At 43.2% G+C, this 22,365-nt stretch overlaps 1 protein-coding gene across 7 annotated transcripts; it reads left to right on the plus strand.

The window, feature by feature from the left end:
* Positions 1-462: 462 nt before the first annotated feature.
* Positions 463-12,607, plus strand: LOC129188132 (pancreatic secretory granule membrane major glycoprotein GP2-like). Of its 7 annotated transcripts, none has more exons than XM_054788223.1 (16): positions 463-537; positions 5,497-5,571; positions 7,052-7,121; positions 7,187-7,264; positions 7,697-8,161; positions 8,372-8,583; positions 9,214-9,362; positions 9,886-9,969; positions 10,095-10,343; positions 10,415-10,778; positions 10,859-11,010; positions 11,220-11,303; positions 11,436-11,678; positions 11,750-11,906; positions 11,984-12,059; positions 12,147-12,607. In XM_054788223.1, the coding sequence occupies exons 4-16, from the start codon at positions 7,195-7,197 to the stop codon at positions 12,164-12,166; spliced, it is 2,325 nt and encodes a 774-aa protein (XP_054644198.1). In that variant the 5' UTR covers positions 463-537; positions 5,497-5,571; positions 7,052-7,121; positions 7,187-7,194; the 3' UTR covers positions 12,167-12,607. The 7 variants fall into 7 exon arrangements, with proteins under 7 accessions (XP_054644198.1, XP_054644201.1, XP_054644203.1 ...); XM_054788226.1 differs by having other exon boundaries at positions 491-537; positions 5,485-5,571; XM_054788228.1 differs by having other exon boundaries at positions 492-537; positions 6,918-7,121.
* The last annotated feature ends 9,758 nt before the right edge of the window (positions 12,608-22,365 follow it).

Below are 22,365 nucleotides of genomic sequence, written 5' to 3' on the forward strand. Positions count from 1 at the left end.
TATGACAATGTAGTGTTATTGTTATGGAAGAAAAGCCACAATTTTCCAAAAATAACATTATGAGGAAAAATTCAAGACTTATTTAGAAAGTCAGAACATTATGAGAAACAAAACTATGAATACAGTTGTAATTTAAATACAATTAGGTTTCAGAAAATGGGAATAAAGTCAAAATATTATAGGAATAAAGCCTATGAGAACAAAATTTGCAAGACTAAAAGTTGAAATATTTGGAAAACTACAACAAAAAAACCCAGCAGGAATGTCAAAAACGGCTGTGATTCCATGAGAATAAAGTCACTTCTAATGGGGAAAAAACGACTTCACAAAAATAACCAATAAAAAATGTCATTTTAGTAGCATAGTGTTGAAATATTGAGATTTTATGATTAAAATGATGAGGTGTGTGCCCACTTGAGTGTGGTGCAGACATGTGACTATGATGTCAGCGGTTTTGCCATAAAAGCAAGGCCACACGCACACAGACACACACACACACACACCTCTGCGGATCGGATCAACGCTTCCAACTCTTCAGTAAGTTTCTTGTTTTTTTTCCTGTTATGAGCTTATAGTTGAGTTGACTTGAGTCAAATGATAGAGGAAAAGAATGAAATGAGGATCTGGGGTCTCAAACTCGTGCCATGGGAGCCGAGACACTGCGGGTTTGCTTTCGAGCCCGTCACTAAAGCGGGTGATTTTAATGATCACCACCTTCAATTTGAGGGAAGGAGCTCATCAGTTCAATCACCTGCTAGAGAAACTGGTTGGAGCGAAAACCTGCAGTGTCTCGGCCCTCCATGGCACGAGTTTGAGACCCCTATTTAGCAAGGTGTCCCACTTTCATCACTTTTTCCCTAACAAATGACAATACTTTATTTTTACACAATGAAAGCTCAGTAGTTGAATTCCTGGCATTAAGGGACCGTCATATTTTTCATGCCTACTTGAGTCATCCTGGTGGTAAGGGATAACTTGTGAATCAATGAAATATGTGATGTATAGAAAGTGTGTACAAACAAAGTACGATGCTTCAACTGTCACAGGCGGTGTAAAACTACTTGTCTTGTCGGTGGATACGTCTTGTCGTGTATAGTAGACTCCAGCATCACCAAGTCCGCGCCGCGTCTTTCTGGTCAGTGGTCACGTGACACGAATGGCTCGCTTCAACTCCCAACAGCTTGGATGTAGTAAATGTGATGATGTGATTTTTCTCCTCCATACACCGCAGCCTGTTTTAGTCATGTCAAATTAATAATTCTGGGCAACTCAGAGCTCTGGCGACCTCTTTTGGATTTTAAACGTAAGTTTATGTGTTGCTTTCACCTCAGGTGGATCATGTTGATGTCTTCACTTAACTAGAATAAGTTGGCATTTAAAAGAAAAGGACACTACTTTCCATTGCGTATGGATAATATGAAGCGCGGCCTGATGATAACCTGTGAATCGAGTATATTTCCCATCCAGTCGGACAAAGACGTTAATAAAGGGTTCAAAGGGACATTCGGTTGGCAGGTGGGGAAGCGCTCGCGTGAGTCATTTAGGTGGTATACCCTTCCATTAACAGCCTTGGAGACCGCGTCGTGTTGCGGTCAATTCCGCCGACTTCGACATAGGTGTGGCAGATATATTAGATAAAACATATTTAATTGTTGATATCATATGATATGAATTGTCTCAAACGTGTTATTTCACGACGAAAATGTGAAATGGAATTGTGTGTCGATATGATTTGGTTTAGCTTGGACAGCTAGTTGGGTGCCGGTGAGAGATGACGACAGAAGTGCCGTTAATTTGTGTCAACAAAACATGGGAAAGACAGTCAAAGCCGTCAGGTGCACAATTTACAAAGCCGAGAAAAGAAGCGGAGAAACGGGTCAAAGAAAAAGGCATTAGCGGTTCTGGCCTTAATGACGCCCCGGGCGGACCCAAGCTAAGCACTTCAGCCAACTTGCAGTCAACACATATCGACACAACTTCCTCCTTTTAATTTACATTTTCGTAGTGACTGACATAACATGTCCGAAAGTCTTCGTCTCCGACATAATATCATATTAACAATTACATATGTTTTATTTTTGAGCAATTGTTGCAATTTACATTTTTTATCTCGCAATTAACCCGAGGGCCCAGCGAACCTGAGGCCGAGCGGCACGCACCCCCTTACCACAAATTTGGTTTCGATCCGCATACGTGGTGACGTTTGCTCACGTTGAGCAGCATGAGTATCTCGCCTGCAGAGGGCGCCTATCTGCCACACATATGGGCTGACTTGACGAGCATTGGCAAAGGAGAACGCTGCCCGCACTGCGCATTATGGAATGAATGCGATCAAATGAGCCGATAGACTAAGTGCTGTTAATTTGTTTTCTCGACTGGGAGTTCGAATTGGGTAAATCTGGGTTTAAGTCAAATGCACTTTAAGGGGAGCTTATGAATTATGAATTATGGAGCACCTTTCTGTAGTTGGAAAACATAATGGGATTTTTGCACGGCAAAAACAAGATCCATTCTATTTGTGTTGTATTTAATATACTTTTCTTATTTATTAATGTAGATTATGTGGCATATATATATATATATATATATATATATATATATATATATATATATATATATATATATATATATATATATATATATATAAACTAGTAGTGAGAATTTGTGTCAGCCCAGGGCATCATTCAAGCTCTTCCCCTAGATGTCATGGGAAGTTCCAAAATGTCCATTGCCACTCTTTGGAATGGCCTCACAGCCTGTAACCCCCCCATCGGAGCACGGTGTTTTGGTACGGGGGTTTTGCAAGTCTGACATGGCACACACTGTTCACACCACTGCCGAATATCCTGGAGCATGGAAGGCCAATAGCACCGTTCTCTAGCCTGCTCCCACACTCTTTCGGCTGCGAAATGTGCGGAAAGCGAGCCCCCATGCAGATGAAGAGAATTTCAGGGACCAGGAGTTCACCGTTCAGCATAAAAGGCCATTGACCAGCGACAGCCTTGGGAACTCCGTCCAGAGCTTCCGTAGCCACCGGGAGCGGCCTCTCAGCTTCCCCCTAGGCGGACGGGATCCAGTTCACCACAACACGAATGTCGGGATCATTCTGCTGTTGTGTTTTCAGGGCTTCAGTGTCAGCCAAAAGGACATGCAGGGGCTGCCCCCTGGTGCCAGGCTCAGCAGGCTGCACCACTGCACCCAAGGGGGACATTTCACCTGTTGTGGGGTGAGTGTCAACAATGTTCACCTGGACAGGCGTACCTTGTGTGTCCCTGTCGGGGCGCCTTGAGAGGGCATCAGCGTTTATGTGACAAGGCCCCCCCGCATGTATTGCATGACCCAGTTAAAGGGGTCCAGCTCAAAGATCCATCTGGCCCTCTTTCGGATGGATCTTTGTCAATGGCCATGCCCCGGAGCCCTAGAAGAGGTTCGTGGTCAGTTATTATAGTGAAGTCAGACGCCCCAATATAATGCCTAAATTGACGGACGGCCCACACTACAGCCCATAGTTCTTTATCAAATGTAGACCAACGTCGCTGGGTGTTAGTAAGTGACTGGCTGGCATAAACCACTACTCTTTCCAGCCCCTCCTTATCCTGAGCTAACACCGCCCCTACAGCTTCATTTGAGGCATCAGTGTACACTTGAAAAGGAGCAGCATAATCCGGCATGGCAACTGCTGGGGCGGACGAGAGCACAGATTTCAAATACTCAAAAGCTGCATTACATGACATGACGTTTCACTCCTCATCCGAAGAGCTTCGGATGAGGAGCGAAACGTCCGACACCTTCTTCACAGAAGTACAGATGACATCTCAAGAAGCCTTTCCCTCGTTGGACAACTCCTGTACGACCTAGAGCCTACACAGACGTAAATGCAACATAACATGAGAAAAGTAGTGAAAGAAAGAAAGGAGTGCTGCCGTTTCCTGCTTATTCAGTGGGTGCGCTTTGTCTTGACAGTGGGTGTCTCAGCCTGTAAAACATTGCAATTGTAATTATTACAAGGTTCAAATCATATCTACCTTTAGTTTATTCCATATGCGCCCGTGCTACTTGCCTGTTACTCTTCTGGTCATCATAGTTGCTGTTGCAGCTGCAGCATGGCTTCCTCCAAATCCTAACGTGGGTAACACAAAGAAACATTAACATAATTCAGTGGACATTTTAGTCATCCGGGGGAATAAATGTCATGTCACACCATCATTCCGTATGGACATGCGGGTAAAAACTGACGTAGGAAATATCAGCACACCATCCGTAGTCTCATTAGGAGCATGCCCCGACGTTGTCAGGCATGCGTACAAGCACGTGGGGGCCACACAAACTACTGAGAATCATTTGGAGTTGCTTCAATGACATTTTAGCAAAATGGACCAGTGTGCTGCATCATTTTTTCACTTTCATTTTTGGGGTGTCTTTGATTTCCCCCTCTATAGGGTGATCATTTTCATTTCTATCAAATGATGTGGCATCATTTTGTTACTAATACATCACCCACTTATTATCAGGAAACATATTCAAGATCATTTTTCCCCCAGTTTAGATCTGATATGTTTTCAAAGTGTTCCTCTAATTTTTTGAGCAGTATATATTTAATGTGCAAACAGAGGAGACAAAAACAGGAACTCAGGGCGACGGTGCAAAAACTAAGGAGGGCACCGTGGGCAAAAACACGGACAGCAATGAACAAAAAGGTACTGGAACTACCACATGAGCTAGACGGAGGTCTGGTGCAGCAGGACGGCAGAGCTGGTTGGGAGTAGCCAGATGAAATTGCAACAGGAGGATAAGGTAAGTGGTAGCAGGAGAAAAGCACATGGTCTGGAAGCACAACCATTGAGAATAATCCAGCACTGGCTGGCTGCAGGTGAGGAGACTAAAAAGGGTTGCTGATTGAACACAGCTGCAAGAATTGGGTAGCTCCGCCCAGCTCAGGAGGTGTCACAGTCTGAGCAAGTGAACAGAGAAGTCAGCAATCTCATACTGTACACATAATGAAAAACAGCACAAAACTAAAACAGGCGACAAGTGTCACCGTAGCGCGTGACAATGCAAACTAATTGTGTGAAAATAACGCCGCATATTGAGGCACGTGAGACAGATGTTCGAGTCCTGCTGCGGTATTTTATTGAATAATGTTACTTTTGCTAGTCAAAACAAATACATCACTTAAATTGGGCGAAATTTCAATTTCAAGGCAGCAGGTGAACTACTTCAATGGACTAAATACAGTATGTTTGACAGCCGTCATCGAGACGCCCGTCACTATTTTGTGGCTTTACAGGATCGATGCGGGTGACGCGTGTATCTATCAAGGCTTTACGTGACTTTTTGACGGCTTTACATAGGAATGATGTGCGTGACAGGTGTATCTATCAAGGCTTTACGTGACTTTAAGTGTATAGGAGTGATGCAGGTGACTGACTAGTGTTTCTATCGTGACGATAAATGACGTTTATGTCACGTCTGAATGAAAAGAAGGTCTTCTTGCAGGCTGCGATAAGAGTGGAAGGCAGGTGGACGCCGGAGGAAGCAGCGGAGGAGCAACGAAGACCTGAGGACCGACCGGTAAGACCTGATGAATATTGCCTACAAGGTATACCGTTAGAAAAGCAAAAAGGCAATTTTTTACTCAGTATTTGTTGAAATGGCTGGACAATATATTTTTATAGGGAAGGAATGGTATGGGTGACATTGACGTTTGATCATTTTAACGAAGTGGATCTTATAGTTCATCGTATCGACGACCACAGCAGTATTCATTCCTCTTTTTACACTTCTATGACACTTCTAAATCAGATATGAACGCTTTTAGCTCCATAAGAACTCCCGAGTCCTTAAAAAGTTTTTTAGTTTTCCTGTTCATCAAGCTTTAAGGTTATTGCATTGAAAAGGACAAGCATGACATTTAAAAAGTCATCACAGCAATAAGTAGGTGCATTCAGCTATATGGAGGACCAAATGGCACAAAATGAATAAAATAAATGTGTCATTAATCAATTAAATCAATAAATAAATCATTCAATAATGAATTTAATGTAAAACAATATATTTATTTGGCTATTTATTTATGTAATGATTGAATTATTTCACTATTTAATGATTACACGTACTTGATGAATTATTCTGTGGCAACCACCCATCAAATTCTGTGGGCGGGGCTAACTCCAATCAAGCCCAATGATTGGCGTTAGGGTGACGTCATCTATGTCTGAGTCCGCTTGTTTCGGTCTATTAAATAAATGACACAAATAGTGAATTAATGACACATTGAATGAATTATTGAAAGCTCAATTTATTGATTTGATGAACGACACTTTTAATGATGTCATTCGGTCCCATGTGGTCCTCCATACAGCTTTTCACGTCACATTTCTTCACTGAGCTGTCAGTGTGTGACGCCATTATGGTTTGGTCACTTTCAATGTGAAGGACATGGTTGGCGATGAGAATGATTGGATGTAATAACGTGTGACATTTAAGCTGCAGGCGTCGAGTGGATTCATCCCTCCTGGGTCGGAGTAAGCTTGACAGAATGCCTCTAAAGCAGGGGGGTCCGAAGCTTTTCCACCGGGGGCCACATCCTGAAGAATGAAAGGATAGTTAGAGTGGTCGTGTGATGATGTTTGGGATGAGGTCAAAAAGCCTAATAGAACTTTTTCCTCAACCTATTTTGACAAAAATGGCAATTCTATTCTCATAATAATACACCTTTTAAAAATAACACGTTTTCTTTCATATTTCAGTTACTAAAATTACATGATTTGACTTTATTCTTGTAAAAAAAAAGTTCTTGTTGGAATACAACTTTTTTCCAACTTTACAAAATTGTAAAAGCCTTTTTCCCGTGACTTAATTTTTTTACTTTCCTATAAAATACTGCTGATTTTTCCATTTTCATTTTATATTTTTAGTTGAGCTGCGAGCCAATAAAACAGCTACGGGCCGCACTTTGGACACCCCCACTCTAAAGAGTATTTGTGTTGCAGCGTTCTTTTATTGACGGAGCATTGAAGTGTTTGATAAGTTATTGTGTGCTATGATCAAGCCTCAGCCTATCAACACTCCCTCTTGACGACAAACATTCTCACCAACTCCTGGACTCCTTCCTGGTCGAGGTAACGTCAAACTTTACTGCAAATCTTTCAAAATGCGTGTCTGATGATGTCGTGTCTTTCAGTAGAACGCTGCATGTGCGCCACGATGGGGACGCCTGGAGGGGCGTTCTTTCTCCTCGTGCTGATCGCCGCAAGGATTTCAGGTGTCATGATCAATACGTCCTTTCATGCTGGATGCGTACACCAGCAGTTATTGAAATGGAACACTATCCACACTGTTATATACCAACTGGCAACACTCTTATTTACACCCGCTGACTACCTTTTCAAGGTGGCGCCAATGTTGCTACTCACACTGGCCAAATAATTGTAACTAGAAATACTTGTGGCGTAGCTGTTAGTTAGCAAAGAACTACAGAGACAACCGCCGATGACATCACAGGTGGGCGCTGACTGGAAAATGTACGCCCACCGAGGCAACATTTTGATGTAAACCACAAAACAGGCTAACGCAAGCGGTGTTGGCTAAACGTGTAGTAATCTGCAAAACCATCAAAGTCTTGAATTTGATGAATAAAAAAGAAATGCAAACTACAAGCTGCATGCAGTTACATATCATGTCTGTTCTTCACCAGCCGTCCAGTTCCCGTGTGGAGGCACCACATGTCCAGCAGGCATGGACTGCATCGAACGTGGTGGGAAGACGACCTGTGCCGACCCTTGTGACAGCTACACTGACCTGAGGGACGACTGGCGTTCCACACAATTTAGTACCGACCGAAGCAACCTGAGATGTGACAGGAACATTGAGTGGAAGGGCTGGTATCGTCTGTTCCTGGAGGACAAGAGTGCACGTATTCCTGAGACATGTGGAGTAGAAAACTATAAGTGTGGAACCGGTGGACCAGTGACGATGGTAGAACCTCATCCCACACAGCTGGGTGAAATTGTGATTCGGGACGTGTGTTATTGCTATGATGGAAAGTGCAAACCTCACAACAGATACAGCATCCATGTCAAGCTGTGCTCCACAACAGTTTCCACCTACTACGTGTACAAACTGGTCAAGCCAAGCGTTTGCGATCGGGCCTACTGTGCAGGTATGTTCCATTTTTTACAACCAACTGTACAGCAGAATGATAGAGAATATTGAATGTGGACCCATGTGGTGTCAGAATGTTAGTCACCTGATAAGAACAGCCATGCTAGCAGATGTAAAGGTTACAGTATGATCAATGTCATGATGCAGCAATGTCATATTAGTGAAGGTGACTGTCATGTATTTCCATATGTTGGCATATTACACACAGAACAGTTAGAATTGGATCCACTCATCAGTCTCCTTGATTGTGGCGCTGACAAAATCCAAGTGGGCGTGGATTCAGCTGGCATGAGACTAATTGGTCGTGACCCACTCAATGGCAACCTGATTGACAGCACGTGTTCCCAGGCCAGGGAGAAAGATGGTGTGGTGTGGTACGAAGTTGGCACTCAGGAAGGTGCCTGTAGAAACACACTGAAGGTAACATTAATATTGCAGCTCTCACTTTATTCCCATAATATTTTGACCTTAACTTATCGCAACCTAATTTTCCAAAAATTATAAATTTATTCATTGTCTTGTTTCAAAGTATTTTTGTAGGGCAATGCTACACAAATGTCATTTGATTTGTTAGCAATATTATGAGATTATTCTTGTAAAATGCTCGGAATTATGACTTTATGATATTTTGACTTTATTTTTGTACACTTTTTCCATAACCTAATTTTCCAATTAATACATGTTTCTTGTCTTGTCATTCATATTTTTTTAAAGTTTATTTTGTAAACTCTTGCAAAAATATTTTGATTTTGTAAACTGTTTTTCCATTTCTGCTGCTGTTTTTTTATTTCCTAAATATTTATGTTCTTCTCGTACTCATGACTACTCCCATAATGTTTTGATTTTGCAACATAACTTTTTCCACAACCTAATTTTCCAGAAATTCTGTTTCTCACTAAAAAAGTAGAAAATTGCAACTTTTTTCTCATTTTTTGGACTTTGTAAAAATGCTATTTTTCATGTTTGTTGTTTTCTTGTTAAGTTTAAAATGTGCAGAGGGCTGCAAAGACAAGCGTATATTTGAATGAAATGTTTTCATTTGTTTTTCAGACCAACGGCACACATGTCACCTACTCCAACACTTTATTCATCTACCCAGCAAACAGTTCTTCCGTTCTGCCAGCGAGTCTTCCTTTCTCATGCGAGTATCCCCTGAAGACAGACGCCAGACTGAATGTGGTCATCAGACCGACCGTGGTGTGAGTTGTCATGAATGAATGGAGATGAAATGATACAGGTTTCAGCCATGTTATGTCAGTATGGTGTAATTAGGGATGGAACGGTACAGTCAAACCACCTTACGGATCGACAGTTTTACCATATTTTTCTGTGTGGGCGCATGCGTGGGGGCGTGTGCGGGCCGGAGAAAAGCCCTGGTAATGTCCCAACACTTGACCTCAATGTGAATTATGTAAAGCAGGGATGCAGGGCCCACTTTGATATTTGTGTATATTTTTTACATTTTGTTTTGAAATGTTATTTCTACAATGAAAGCAGCGTGCTGCCATTGTTCAGCAGAGATGAGAAGGCTGCACATTAGTAACAGAGCAGCTTTACTAAAAATAAAATAATCATCACCCTGTTCACTCTTACTGTGCACCGTGTCCAAAGTGTGGCCCAGGGGCAGCCCGTTCCTAACACGAAGCTTGTATATAGCGTACAGTCCAATAAATGTACACAGCAAAGTGGCCCCCACATCCATTTTTGCATTTCTGTGTGAAGGACCAAAGAAGAGGTTGTCCAGCCCCAGGTCCCCGATGAGCCACCAAGCCAATCCGGAGCTGCAGAGGGGGTGCCACCACGCAGGCCAGTAACAGCGTTACATTTCCACAGAACGTTAGAGCATTGCTCCACAAGCAGGCCCATAATAATTAGTATGAGCCGTAATAAAATGAACTTGCTTTATGAGTATGTGTGTCTTTTACTGACAGGGTGGACAATGTCTTTGTTGGCTCGGGTGCCAAACTGGGAACCTCCATGGTCCTGTTCAAGAACTCCTTCAAGAACTCCTTCGATGCAAAGACTTACGCAGCAGGTACGGTGGTCCTTCCGGTGGGCTCAGCGTTATATGTGGGGGTCTCTGTGAGAGATCCCCGCTTGGCGGTTGTTTTGGAGGACTGCTTCGCTTCTCACTCATCAGACACAAAGAGTCCTGGCCAACATCACCTCATCCAAAACAAGTACGTCTTTGCTTAGTTGGGGTGAATATGGAGACCAGATGCAGAATACTGATGATCAACTTTTTTATTAGAAGCCCCACTAACCGCCAGCAAGTGTTAGTGGTTGAGAGCGGCGTATCCCACCAGGCTCGTTTCTCCGCCCTGCTCTTCCTTCTTCAGGGAAAACACCAAGATGTTTACCTCCACTGCAGCCTCAGCCTGTGTGACAGAAAGACCACCTCTTGCAGTCCCAAGTTGGATCCGTCACTCAGTAACCTTAATTGTGGCTCTGACAAAATCCAAGTGGGTGTGGATTTAACTAGCATAAGACCCACTGGTTATAGTGCTCTGACTGGCAACCTGGCAGACGGCAAGTGTTCCTGGACCAGGGACAAACATGGTGTCGTGTGGTACGACGCTGACGCTCAGACGGGTGCCTGTGGAAACACACTGACGGTAAAAAGCAGCACACGCACGTAGACATTTATTTTGAAGACCTACACCTTGGAATCATGTGGATGAAATCTGTTTTTCAGATCAACAGCACACATGTCATCTACTCCAACGCCTTATTCATCTATCCAGACAGCTGTACTTCCTTCTTTCTGCCCCTGGTTCTTCCTTTCTCATGCGCGTATCCCCTGGACACACCCACAAGACTGAAGGCACCCATCAGACTGAACCTGCCGTGAGTTGTCATGAATAAATAGGACATTGATACAATTAGCTATGGTTTGGAATGATTCTAGTAAACTAGAAACTTGATGAATGGCCTGGGGTTGTATCTGACAGGTTGCTGTATTGTGTATTTACTACTAAAGTGTTTATTTAACACGGCATTTGTATATGTTGACTATTTTGATACTGAAAGGAGTTCTGTGGAATTTTTGTGTGAAGGCCCAGCAAAGAGGTTGATCGCAACCAGGTCCCTGATGATCCATCAAGCCAATCCGGAGCTGTGAATGAGGACCCACCAAGCAGGCAAGTATAAGGCTTACATTTACACAGAATGTTAGCGCATTGGTCCATAATAACACGTATGAGGCAGAATAAGATGCGCTTCGCATGCAGCCACATAATAATGAGAGGAGAACTCGTGTCTTTTACTGACAGGATGGAAGGTGTCTTTGTTGGCTCGGGTGCCAAACTGAAAATCTCCATGGTCCTGTTCAAGAAATCAGACTATGCAGAGCCTTATGCGGCAGGCGCGGTGGTCCTTCCAGTGGGTTCACCATTATACGTGGAGGTCTCTGTGGACAAGAAAGATCCCAGCTTGGCGGTTGTTTTGGAGGAATGCTTCGCTTCTCACTCATCAGACCCTGACCATCTTGAACGAAACCTTCTCATCCAAAACAAGTACGTCTTTGCTTAGCATGGGTGAATACGGAAACAAAATGCAAAACACTGATAAATGCTGTTTTTCTTAGATGTCCCACCGACCGCCAGCGAGTGTCTGTGGTTATGAGCGGCTCATCCCTCAAGGCTCGTTTCATTACCTCGTTCATCCTTGTTGGAGAATCTGGAGATGTTTACCTCCACTGCAGCCTCAGCCTGTGTGACAGCATGACTTCTTCTTGCATTCCGGTGAGTCGCATACAGTTAGTTACAGTTGTGTTGTTGTTGAAGAACCTAGTTGGAATGTTATGTTGTTCCACATGTAGTCCTGCTCCGGCAGAGCCCGACGTCATGTCTTCAAGTCTTCTCCACTAAAGCCACTAACCATTGGACCAATCACTTGTAAGTGTTTTTTCATGAAGTTATCATGCTGCATTTTAACGTAATGTGGAAATAATGACCATGTTTTCCCTTCCTCTTTATTTCCAGGGGAGAAATCATCTGAGTGACATCCATGGCATTGGACTTTGAGTTTGATAGTCTACATGTAAATGTCAGAAAAGTGTGATTGAAAAATCAGCATTTTAGGTCCCAAGTGTTCAATGATGCTTGTATTTAATGACAAAGAACCCAAAATAGCAGAAATACTTTGAGCACTGTAAATAACGTACAATTGAAATGTTTCACCGCTGAAGTACACGATTGACTTTTGGAATTTGTTAATGTTCTGGCTTTTTGGGTTGTTTTTGTTCTTTGTTTGGGTTGAAATAAGCTATGGAGTATATGGATGGATTTTTTGAGTGTATTCTATTGATTTTGTTGCATATTGATTGGATGACCTGCCCAGGGACTTGAGAAGGAAAGAAGCTGCATGCAGTTGGATCTGGTGTAATGCATGTCTTTAAGAATGTGCTCATGTCCCTGTTCAATGAACAATAAAGTGAATTGTTGCAGAGTCTCCAGGTGAGCGGCTCCTAAAATTCTGTTTACACTTACAGCTCCCTGCATAATCATTGGCACCCCTTGTTAATTTGTTTAGCTTCAAATCATATTTTCTAAAAAATAGGACCAAACAGAAAATTGTATTTAAGTATTTTTAGAAAATAAAAAAAACCCAGACTAAATAAATTTTCTACAGAGCAGAGCCTCTGTTTCTTTGAGACAGACCAAACAACCATCAGGTGTTTGGGAGGCATGCATGGAAAAACCTTTTCCGTTCGGTCCAGAGACCAAGATAGCTTTTTGGCAGCAAACACAAGCAAACGCAAAAGAGTGCAGAAAAGCACCTCATGCCCCCTGAAGTATGGGGAAGGATCGGTGATGCTGTGGGCCTGTTTCTCTTCCAAAGGCCTGAAAGAAAATCTGGTGGCCTCTGCCCAGAGCTGAAGATGGTCGTCACTGGGTCTTTCAGCAAGATAATGACCCTAAACATGTGGCCAAATCCACACAAATGGTTCACCAGACACAGAATCAGCCTTCATACTGCCATGTGTTGGCATCATGACGTCACAATCCTGCCAGCAGGAGACTAAAAACCCAACCAGTGGGTACAAAAGGAAAATGATAGAGCACCCCTCAGACCCACTGTCAGCAGCATTAACTCTAACTTACAATATTGCTAAGTATTGGGCCAACAAACAGCCCTGGTGGGCAAAACACATCACGTCCAAAACTCAATGGACTTGTCAAGAAAATCAGACACTAAACTATTCCAACCCAGCATGCAGTGGAAACTGTGAGGCAACGTTTACACTTGAACACACCCTCCAAGATAGATCCGCTCAAGACTCTGCAGTCTACCTGCATCTTAAAGAGACAGAGCACTCTTGTGAGGACAAAAATGTACACATTCTGGGAAGAGGCCCCTCTCCATCGTATCCTAACTTTCATCTTTTGACACCACGAAAGGGCCAAGCAACCATTCTGGACCCGCCTCCTCCTTTAGAGGAGAAATAGATTGGATCTTGTACCATGCTCTCAGACTACAGCTGTCTGACTGGTGTGTGTCCCACCTAGTCGTTGAGCATGAACTAGACTAGAGCTGTCCTATCTAGTCTGACCGGTGTGTGTCCCACCTAGTCGTTGAGCATGAACTAGACTAGAGCTGTCCTATCTAGTCTGACCGGTGTGTGTCTCACCTAGTCGTTGAGCATGAACTAGACTAGAGCTGTCCTATCTAGTCTGAGCGGTGTGTGTCCCACCTAGTTGTTGAGCATGAACTAGACTAGAGCTGTCCTATCTAGTCTGAGTGGTGTGTGTCCCACCTAGTCGTTGAGCGTGAACAAGACGAGAGCTGTCCTATCTAGTCTGAGTGGTGTGTGTCCCACCTAGTCGTTGAGCATGAACTAGACTAGAGCTGTCCTATCTAGTCTGACTGGTGTGTGTCCCACCTAGTCTTTGAGCATGAACTAGACTAGAGCTGTCCTATCTAGTCTGACCGGTGTGTGTCCCACCTAGTCGTTGAGCATGAACTAGACTAGAGCTGTCCTATCTAGTCTGAGTGGTGTGTGTCCCACCTAGTCTTTGAGCATGAACTAGACTAGAGCTGTCCTATCTAGTCTGACTGGTGTGTGTCCCACCTAGTCGTTGAGCATGAACTAGACTAGAGCTGTCCTATCTAGTCTGAGCGGTGTGTGTCCCACCTACAGGTACACTGCAAAAACAAAACTTTATAAAATGAAGAACGGACACACACACAGCAACAACTGCAATCAAGTGTTTGTGATAACTTGCAATGAGTCTCTTACAGCGCTGGGGAGGAATTTTGCAGAATTGTTGTCATTCAGCCACATTGGAGGCCTTTCCAGCATGAAGCGCCTTTTTAAGGTCATGCCACAGCATCTCAATAGGATTCAGGTCAGGACTTGGACTAGGCCGCTCCAAAGTGTTCATCCATTCAGAGGTGGACTTGCTGGTGTGTTTTGGATCATTGTCCTGCTGCAGAACCCAAGTTGCTTTCAGCCTGAGGTCAACGACAGATGGTCAGACATTCTCCTTCAGCAGAATTCATGCTTCCATTTATCACAGCAAGTCTTTCAGGTCCTGAAGACCCTCACACTACCACCACCATATTTAACTGCTGCAATGATGTTTTTCTGAAATGCGGCTTTACTTTCACGCCAGATGTAATGGGACACACACCTTCCAAAAAGTTCAACTTTTGTCTGGTCAGACCACAGAGCATTTCCCCAAAGGTCTTGGGGATCATCAAGATGTTTTCTGGCAAAATTACGACAAGCCTTAATGTTGTTTTAGTTCAGAAATGGTGTTGGTCTTGGAACTCTGCCATGCAGGCCATTTTTGCCCAGTGTCTTTCTTATGGTGGAGTCATGAACACTGACCTTAACTGAGGCAAGTGAGGCCTGCAGTTCTTTGGATGTTGTTGTTGTGTGTTTTGTGACCTCTCGGATGAGTCGTCGCTGCACTCTCGGTGTTGGCCGGCGACTCCTGGATATGTTCACCATTGTTTTTTGTTTTCACTGTGTGTGGATAATGGCTCTCACTGTGGTTGGCTGGAGTCCCAAAGCTTCAGAGATGGCTTTATAACATTTTCCATACTGATAGATCTCAATTAATCTGAGTTATGTTTTAACAGGGGAGGCACATCACTCTTTCACACAGGGCCCATGTAGGTTTGGATTTTTTTTCTCCCTGAATAAGTTTCATTTAAAAACTGCAGTTTGTGTTCAGTTGTGATGCCATTGACTAACACTTCAATTAGTTTGATATTCTGAAATGTGCAAATAAATAAATCAGGAAGGGGGAAAACACCATGTATGTACAAAGTGATGGCGGTGTGCGTGACCGATTTGCTGATTTCATACTCATACAGAGCACGTCACGGAGGACCAATCAAATAAAACCACACCACTATCTTCCAGGAAGTTGTTCACACTTGTGCTATCGAGGCAGCATGGACGAGAAGAGGCAATGTGACGCTGACGCCTCCATCCGTCTCGCTGCATTTCGTGGTGAAAGTGCAGTGATCCCTTGGGAGGCGGGGCTTGAATAAATTTGCTCCATAAAGCCCAGAAGCACGTCCCGCCCTCGCCCTGGCACTGACTCTGCAACCAAAAGCCAACATGAACCCAACTCTGCTCGCCGCCTTCACCTTCCTGCTGCCGTTCAGCGCTGAGGCCCAGGAGCCCACCTGTCAAGTTGTCTGGTAGCACACTTATGTTGACTGTTGCTTTTTTGTTTGGTTCTTGTGTCTAACGCCTTTTTTTGCCCAGCAGGATGTTCAGGGTGAACTGTGTGCAACCTTTCAACGCGCTCATCGGCCAGGCGGCGGCCTGGAGCAGCCAGACCTGCAGGGACAGCCTGCAGGAGACGTGCATGTACCGGGTAAAAACGGCATATTCAATCCTCGCCACAACACAGCCGGATTATGTCCAACCGATGCATGCATCCTAGGGCTGCTTTAAGTGGCGGTCGTATCGCTTCATCATTCAATGGGCCCGCCTTTCACTCTTAGGTACACCATCTAGGGAGCACATTCTGTAAGTCTAGTCAAATAAGTCAATTCAATGACCACAATATGATTTCATTCAATAATGTTTTAATTTGAATATTAAAAACATTTTTTTAAAGTCGTGATATTATGAGAACAAACAAAATGGAAAAATCGGCTGTAATTTTCCAAGAATGAGGTCATAATATTAATAGAAAAAAGTTCTAATCCAACAGTAAAAGTTGTACGGGAATAACGTTATTACATTATGAAGAAAAATAACATCATTTTAAGTTGTAATATTATGAAAAATAAACAAAACAAAGTTGTCATTTTTGGAAAACTTTACATGAAAAAAAGTTGAAATTGTTGGAAAATGAAAAACAAAAAAAACAAAAACAATTTTCCGAGAATAAAGTCATAATTTTAAGAGAAAAAAGTAATAATCCAACCAGAAAACGTCTTACGAGAATAACGCTACATTATGAAGAAAAATAACTAGCTTTTTTTTTTGCCAACATCCGATATGCCAATATTGTCCAACCTTCAATTTCCGATTACGATATCAAACGATACCGATATGTGTAACGTCACATATCTCCTGTGGTGGAATTAACACATATCTGTTGTGAAGCTAATGGTTACACCATCAGCAATTAGCTTCTCGACGTGGCTGTAAACAACACTGTACAACAGTAAGCAAACATCTGAGAAATACTCGCAACTGGGCATGGCAAAGCGTGGCTCGAGGAACTCCACGTTTGGTGAATCCAGCGGCTGTGCATTTTCTGCCAACGACAAACTCCTAGACCAGTGGTCTCAAACTCGCGGCCCATGGGCCGTTTGCGGCCCGCCAAGTCAGATTTTGCGGCCCGTGACTTGACAGGAAAGACTACTGTAAATGCGGCCCGCAAGCTCTAAGTTAAGCCAATGATGCTCACAGGGTGAAAGCATAACCTACCACGGAACTAAGAGTCACATGGCGAAATGGGGGTCACGAAACAGAACACTGCCTACAATCGTGGTGCTAACGCACACACACGAAATGACAGCACATCATGTAACAGGTAAGTAAATACTAGGGGTGGAACGGTACACTAATATGTCATTTTGGTTCGGTTCAGTTTCTTGAAGTGGGTCATTTTCGGCACAAAAAAGGCAGAAAAAATGTCTTAAAGTGCTTTTATTTAAAAAATGCAAACACATTTTTTAAAATAAATAAAAGCGACCAATTAGACTTAGTGAAATGTAATGGACAGTTAGTTAAATCTGTCTGTTGCACGTGAAGTCCAACCATCTGTCCATCCATCCATTTTCTATACCGCTTATCCTCAATAGGGTAGCTGGGGCATGCTGGAGCCCATCCCAGCTGACTTGGGGCGACAGGCGGGGTACACCCTGGACTGGTCGCCAGCCAATGGCAGGGCACATTTAGACAGACAACCATTCACACTCTCATTCATACCTATGGACAATTAATTAGCTTTTTCATAAAGTGCTGGTATAACTTTCTGGCTAAAGTGAGGACGTGATGGTATTTTGTAGCGAGGTACAAGAACTGTAATCATGTACAGTCATGGAAAAAATGATTAGACCAGCCTTGTTTCCTCAGTTTATTGATCCATTGTAATGTCTGGTACAACTAAAGGTACATTTGTTTGGACAAATATGATGATAACAAATATAACTCATAAGAGTTTAATTTAAGAGCTGATATCCAGCAACTTCCATGCTTTTCTTGATAATAACCAAATTGCTAACATGAATAGCTATAGCATTGTACTGCCAAAAAATCGAACGGTTATGAGCTATTTTTTGTTGTTATTGTTATATTTGTCCAAACAAAGGTACCTGTAGTTGTATCAGGCATTAAAATGAAAATGAAACTGGAGAAACGAGGGTGGTCTAATCATTTGTTCCATGACTGTCCTTAAAGCCAGCGCTCTCAACAACTGAACGTGGTCGTAATCTCGTGGCTATACAAACTCCAATACCACGTGTTACTGCTTTGGCCCGGTCAGATTTGTTTGCTAGAGGTTGTTTATATGCCGACGTTATCGGTGTTAGCACTAAGCTAACTAAGGTATTCTTTCTTGTAGCTGTAACGTTCACTGCCGAATGATGCCGCTTTAAGTGAGCTAACATGTTGGACGTGTTTCCTGCAGCATACGCGATATCGTTATAGATATTATCGTTATCGTGAGCCTTACTCCCAATACTTGCTGAGGCCCAGCCTCACCCAGACTACCTCCAGTGGCCCCCGGGTAAACTGAGTTTGAGACCCCTGCTTTTGAAGATGATCAGGAAAGTCAAATATTGTTGGAACTGCATTTTGTCCTAATCTAACAGTCTGGCCGGTCCTGTCGAAGTTCTCCTCGGTGAAATGACTTGAAAAGAGTTGCGATCTGGCTGCAGGAATCCACCTGTCTCTCCGCATATTTACTAGCCATTGCTTTAGAAGTTGAGCATTGCAGTGTGGAAATCTAAAGGAGAATAAGGGTTCATTTACAAGTATTTCGATGAAAAGATGCTTACAGATTTAAAGTATCGATTTTTTTAACTATTTGTATTATTCATAAGCATTTACCTACCTGTGAAATGTAAGTCCCTTCTCGCGATTTTCACGAGTATCACGATTTGTGCAATTAATAGCCGCACAAGACGGCATCTCGAACTCCTCTTAGTTGTGCGGCTTTCTTGTTTTGGGTGAAACAACATGGCGACTTCTATACTTCCGGTGGCTTCAAGCCTCCAATGCGCAGCAAGCGATCGGGGCCATTCCAGTTATAGAGTTCAGTGGTTCAACGCCTTCCCGCCTTCACTCGCTCGCTCATTCATTCATTCATTCCTCGACTCAGCTCGGCGGAGGAGAAGCCGTGAAGCCGCTGACTCCGCTCGGCGCCGCCGCTTCTCCGCCGATCTTTGTTAAGAAATGAAGGAGGTGCTGTGATCTGTGGTCCAGCCTATGTCTGTCTGTAGTGATCTCGATCATCAACACACCTTTACAGTACATTGCTTAATGGATGTCTATGGAGCTTCCTGTCCCCCTCCTCCTATCCCCCTCTAGTGTTTCCGGTTTTCTTCATTCATATTTCATATTCATATTCCTTCTTCCCTGTTTCTGTGATCCCTGGAGAAGTTACGCTTTCTCCATATTCCACTTTTCAGAAAGAACTGTTAACACAGACATTGGAATGTGAATACAAATAATTAGTTTTCTCTAGTCAGCAACTACACGTGCTTTCTTTTCTTTCTTGTGGTTTATTTATTGATTATCGGTTGATTTATTTTCTTATTCTTAAAAAAAAATAAATTTGAAAAATGAATTGAGAATAAGAAAATAAATCAACCAATCAGTAATAGATTAATTTGATTTATTACTGATTGGTTGATTTAATTTCTTATTCTTAATTTAAAAAAAATTTCAGGCGTCTATATCTGCCGTATGACTATTATTATTATTTTAACAGTAAGAAATACATTTTATTTCATTATTTTATTACAGCCTCACCCAGACTCTGCCTCCAGCGGCCCCCAGGTAAATTGAGTTTGAGACCCCTGGTGTAGATAAAGAAGAAGAAACAGGAACTGCTAAACAACAGAGATGCTTGGAATGTTCTGGTGTAACTGTTGGATTTATGATGTACTTTCATCTTAAACACACAGACACACCGTTGCTGTATCATCCGGTCCACCTGAACTTGAACTTGAACCTCCTGTTTCTGATCCCGCTGCATGTTAACAGATACACAATCTTGATTGTTTGTTGATGTGAACACACACACACACACACACACACACACACACACACACACACCCACACACACACACACACACACACTCTTACACACCCACTCAGTTACTTTAAAGATTGTATTGACACACGCAGCTTGAGTGCTCCCCCTCCCCTGAGAGCTGCAACGTGCTCTGTGTAACTAGGAACTCCCCAACAGAATAAAAAGGCAGGAGGCAGGAGATGCGCTCAGAACGGGTCGAGGTTGTAAACTGAGTACATCTCTGTCTGTTCTCCTCGCAAGTAAAAGCAATCTTGTTGTCTTCTTTTTTCTTTCTCATTGTGTTGTGAATGTTTTAGGTTGCTTGAACCTGACAGGTTGTCTGACTGGGGGGGTCCACATTCTAACCACTTGGCCACCACGCAGCTAACATCTTTCCCTGTCGGCATGTTAGTTATGTTGCTTACTCATTTTCAACAGGCGTGAAGCAAATGATATGGATGAACTTTTATTGAAAAAGAGTGTGATTGTATCTAAGATTCACTTCATTTAGGAAAACCTATATTGTCATGAACGCTATCAGAATTCTTCGTTGGCATGATTTGCATGTACATTCACTAGCGTTTACATTTAGAAACCAGATAAAAAGAGTCATATTTTCTTGAATCAAGTGGAACAATTTGACACATTTACACAGATTTTATGACTAGATTTAACTGAATAAATCTCGGTATGCTCTATGAAATTTGCTGTGCAGCCTTCACATTGGTCCCAAATCAGCAAATCTTTAAGAAATGCTCTATTGTTTGCAGTGTAGATGTACTTTCCGTGTGTGAGTCCATTCTTACATTTAGAAAGTTTAGAAACCAGATGTATTCTTAATTTAACACAAATACATATTCATCTGTTGTTGAAGAATAATTCAAATAAGCTTATTTTTAGCTTATTAGAAAAAAGAAGAACACTATATTTTCTGTGTGTGTGTCCGTTCTTCATTTTATAAAGTTTTGTTTTTGCAGTGTACCTGTAGGTGGGACACACACCGCTCAGACTAGATAGGACAGCTCTAGTCTAGTTCATGCTCAAAGACTAGGTGGGACACACACCACTCAGACTAGATAGGACAGCTCTAGTCTAGTTCATGCTCAACGACTAGGTGGGACACACACCGCTCAGACTAGATAGGACAGCTCTAGTCTAGTTCATGCTCAACGACTAGGTGGGACACACACCGCTCAGACTAGATAGGACAGCTCTAGTCTAGTTCATGCTCAACGACTAGGTGGGACACACACCACTCAGACTAGATAGGACAGCTCTAGTCTAGTTCATGCTCAATGACTAGGTGGGACACACACCACTTAGACTAGATAGGACAGCTCTAGTCTAGTTCATGCTCAACGACTAGGTGGGACACACACCGGTCAGACTAGATAGGACAGCTCTAGTCTAGTTCATGCTCAACGACTAGGTGGGACACACACCACTCAGACTAGATAGGACAGCTCTAGTCTAGTTCATGCTCAACGACTAGGTGGGACACACACCGGTCAGACTAGATAGGACAGCTCTAGTCTAGTTCATGCTCAACAACTAGGTGGGACACACACCGCTCAGACTAGATAGGACAGCTCTAGTCTAGTTCATGCTCAACGACTAGGTGGGACACACACCGCTCAGACTAGATAGGACAGCTCTAGTCTAGTTCATGCTCAACGACTAGGTGGGACACACACCGCTCAGACTAGATAGGACAGCTCTAGTCTAGTTCATGCTCAACGACTAGGTGGGACACACACCGGTCAGACTAGATAGGACAGCTCTAGTCTAGTTCATGCTCAAGGACTAGGTGGGACACACACCACTCAGACTAGATAGGACAGCTCTAGTCTAGTTCATGCTCAACAACTAGGTGGGACACACACCGGTCAGACTAGATAGGACAGCTCTAGTCTAGTTCATGCTCAACAACTAGGTGGGACACACACCGGTCAGACTAGATAGGACAGCTCTAGTCTAGTTCATGCTCAACAACTAGGTGGGACACACACCGGTCAGACTAGATAGGACAGCTCTAGTCTAGTTCATGCTCAACGACTAGGTGGGACACACACCAGTCAGACAGCTGTAGTCTGAGAGCATGGTACAAGATCCAATCTATTTCTCCTCTAAAGGAGGAGGCGGGTCCAGAATGGTTGCTTGGCCCTTTCGTGGTGTCAAAAGATGAAAGTTAGGATACGATGGAGAGGGGCCTCTTCCCAGAATGTGTACATTTTTGTCCTCACAAGAGTGCTCTGTCTCTTTAAGATGCAGGTAGACTGCAGAGTCTTGACCTGAAGAGTTAGCCTGTCTGTGTTCTGCCATGCGTCTGCTCAGTGACTGCTTGGTTTCCCCAGTGTAGAAATCAATGCATTCCTCACTGCAATGGACAGCAGACACCAGATTGTTCTTGTGGGTATGGGGTGTCCTGTCTTTGGGGTGGACCAACCTCTGATGTCTCAAAGTGTCAGCAGGTTTGAAGTGT

The sequence above is a fragment of the Dunckerocampus dactyliophorus genome, chromosome 9, assembly GCF_027744805.1.
Source record: "Dunckerocampus dactyliophorus isolate RoL2022-P2 chromosome 9, RoL_Ddac_1.1, whole genome shotgun sequence".
Taxonomy (NCBI): domain Eukaryota; kingdom Metazoa; phylum Chordata; class Actinopteri; order Syngnathiformes; family Syngnathidae; genus Dunckerocampus; species Dunckerocampus dactyliophorus.

What these genes read in the sequence shown, in the direction of transcription:
- LOC129188132 (XM_054788223.1), top strand. Translation starts at nt 7,195, where the DNA reads ATGTGCGCCACGATGGGGACGCCTGGAGGGGCGTTCTTTCTCCTCGTG. An exon ending in CATCACCTCATCCAAAACAA is followed by an intron (nt 10,344 to 10,414) that starts GTACGTCTTTGC and finishes CTTTTTTATTAG; the next exon opens with AAGCCCCACTAACCGCCAGC. An exon ending in AATGAGGACCCACCAAGCAG is followed by an intron (nt 11,304 to 11,435) that starts GCAAGTATAAGG and finishes TTTTACTGACAG; the next exon opens with GATGGAAGGTGTCTTTGTTG.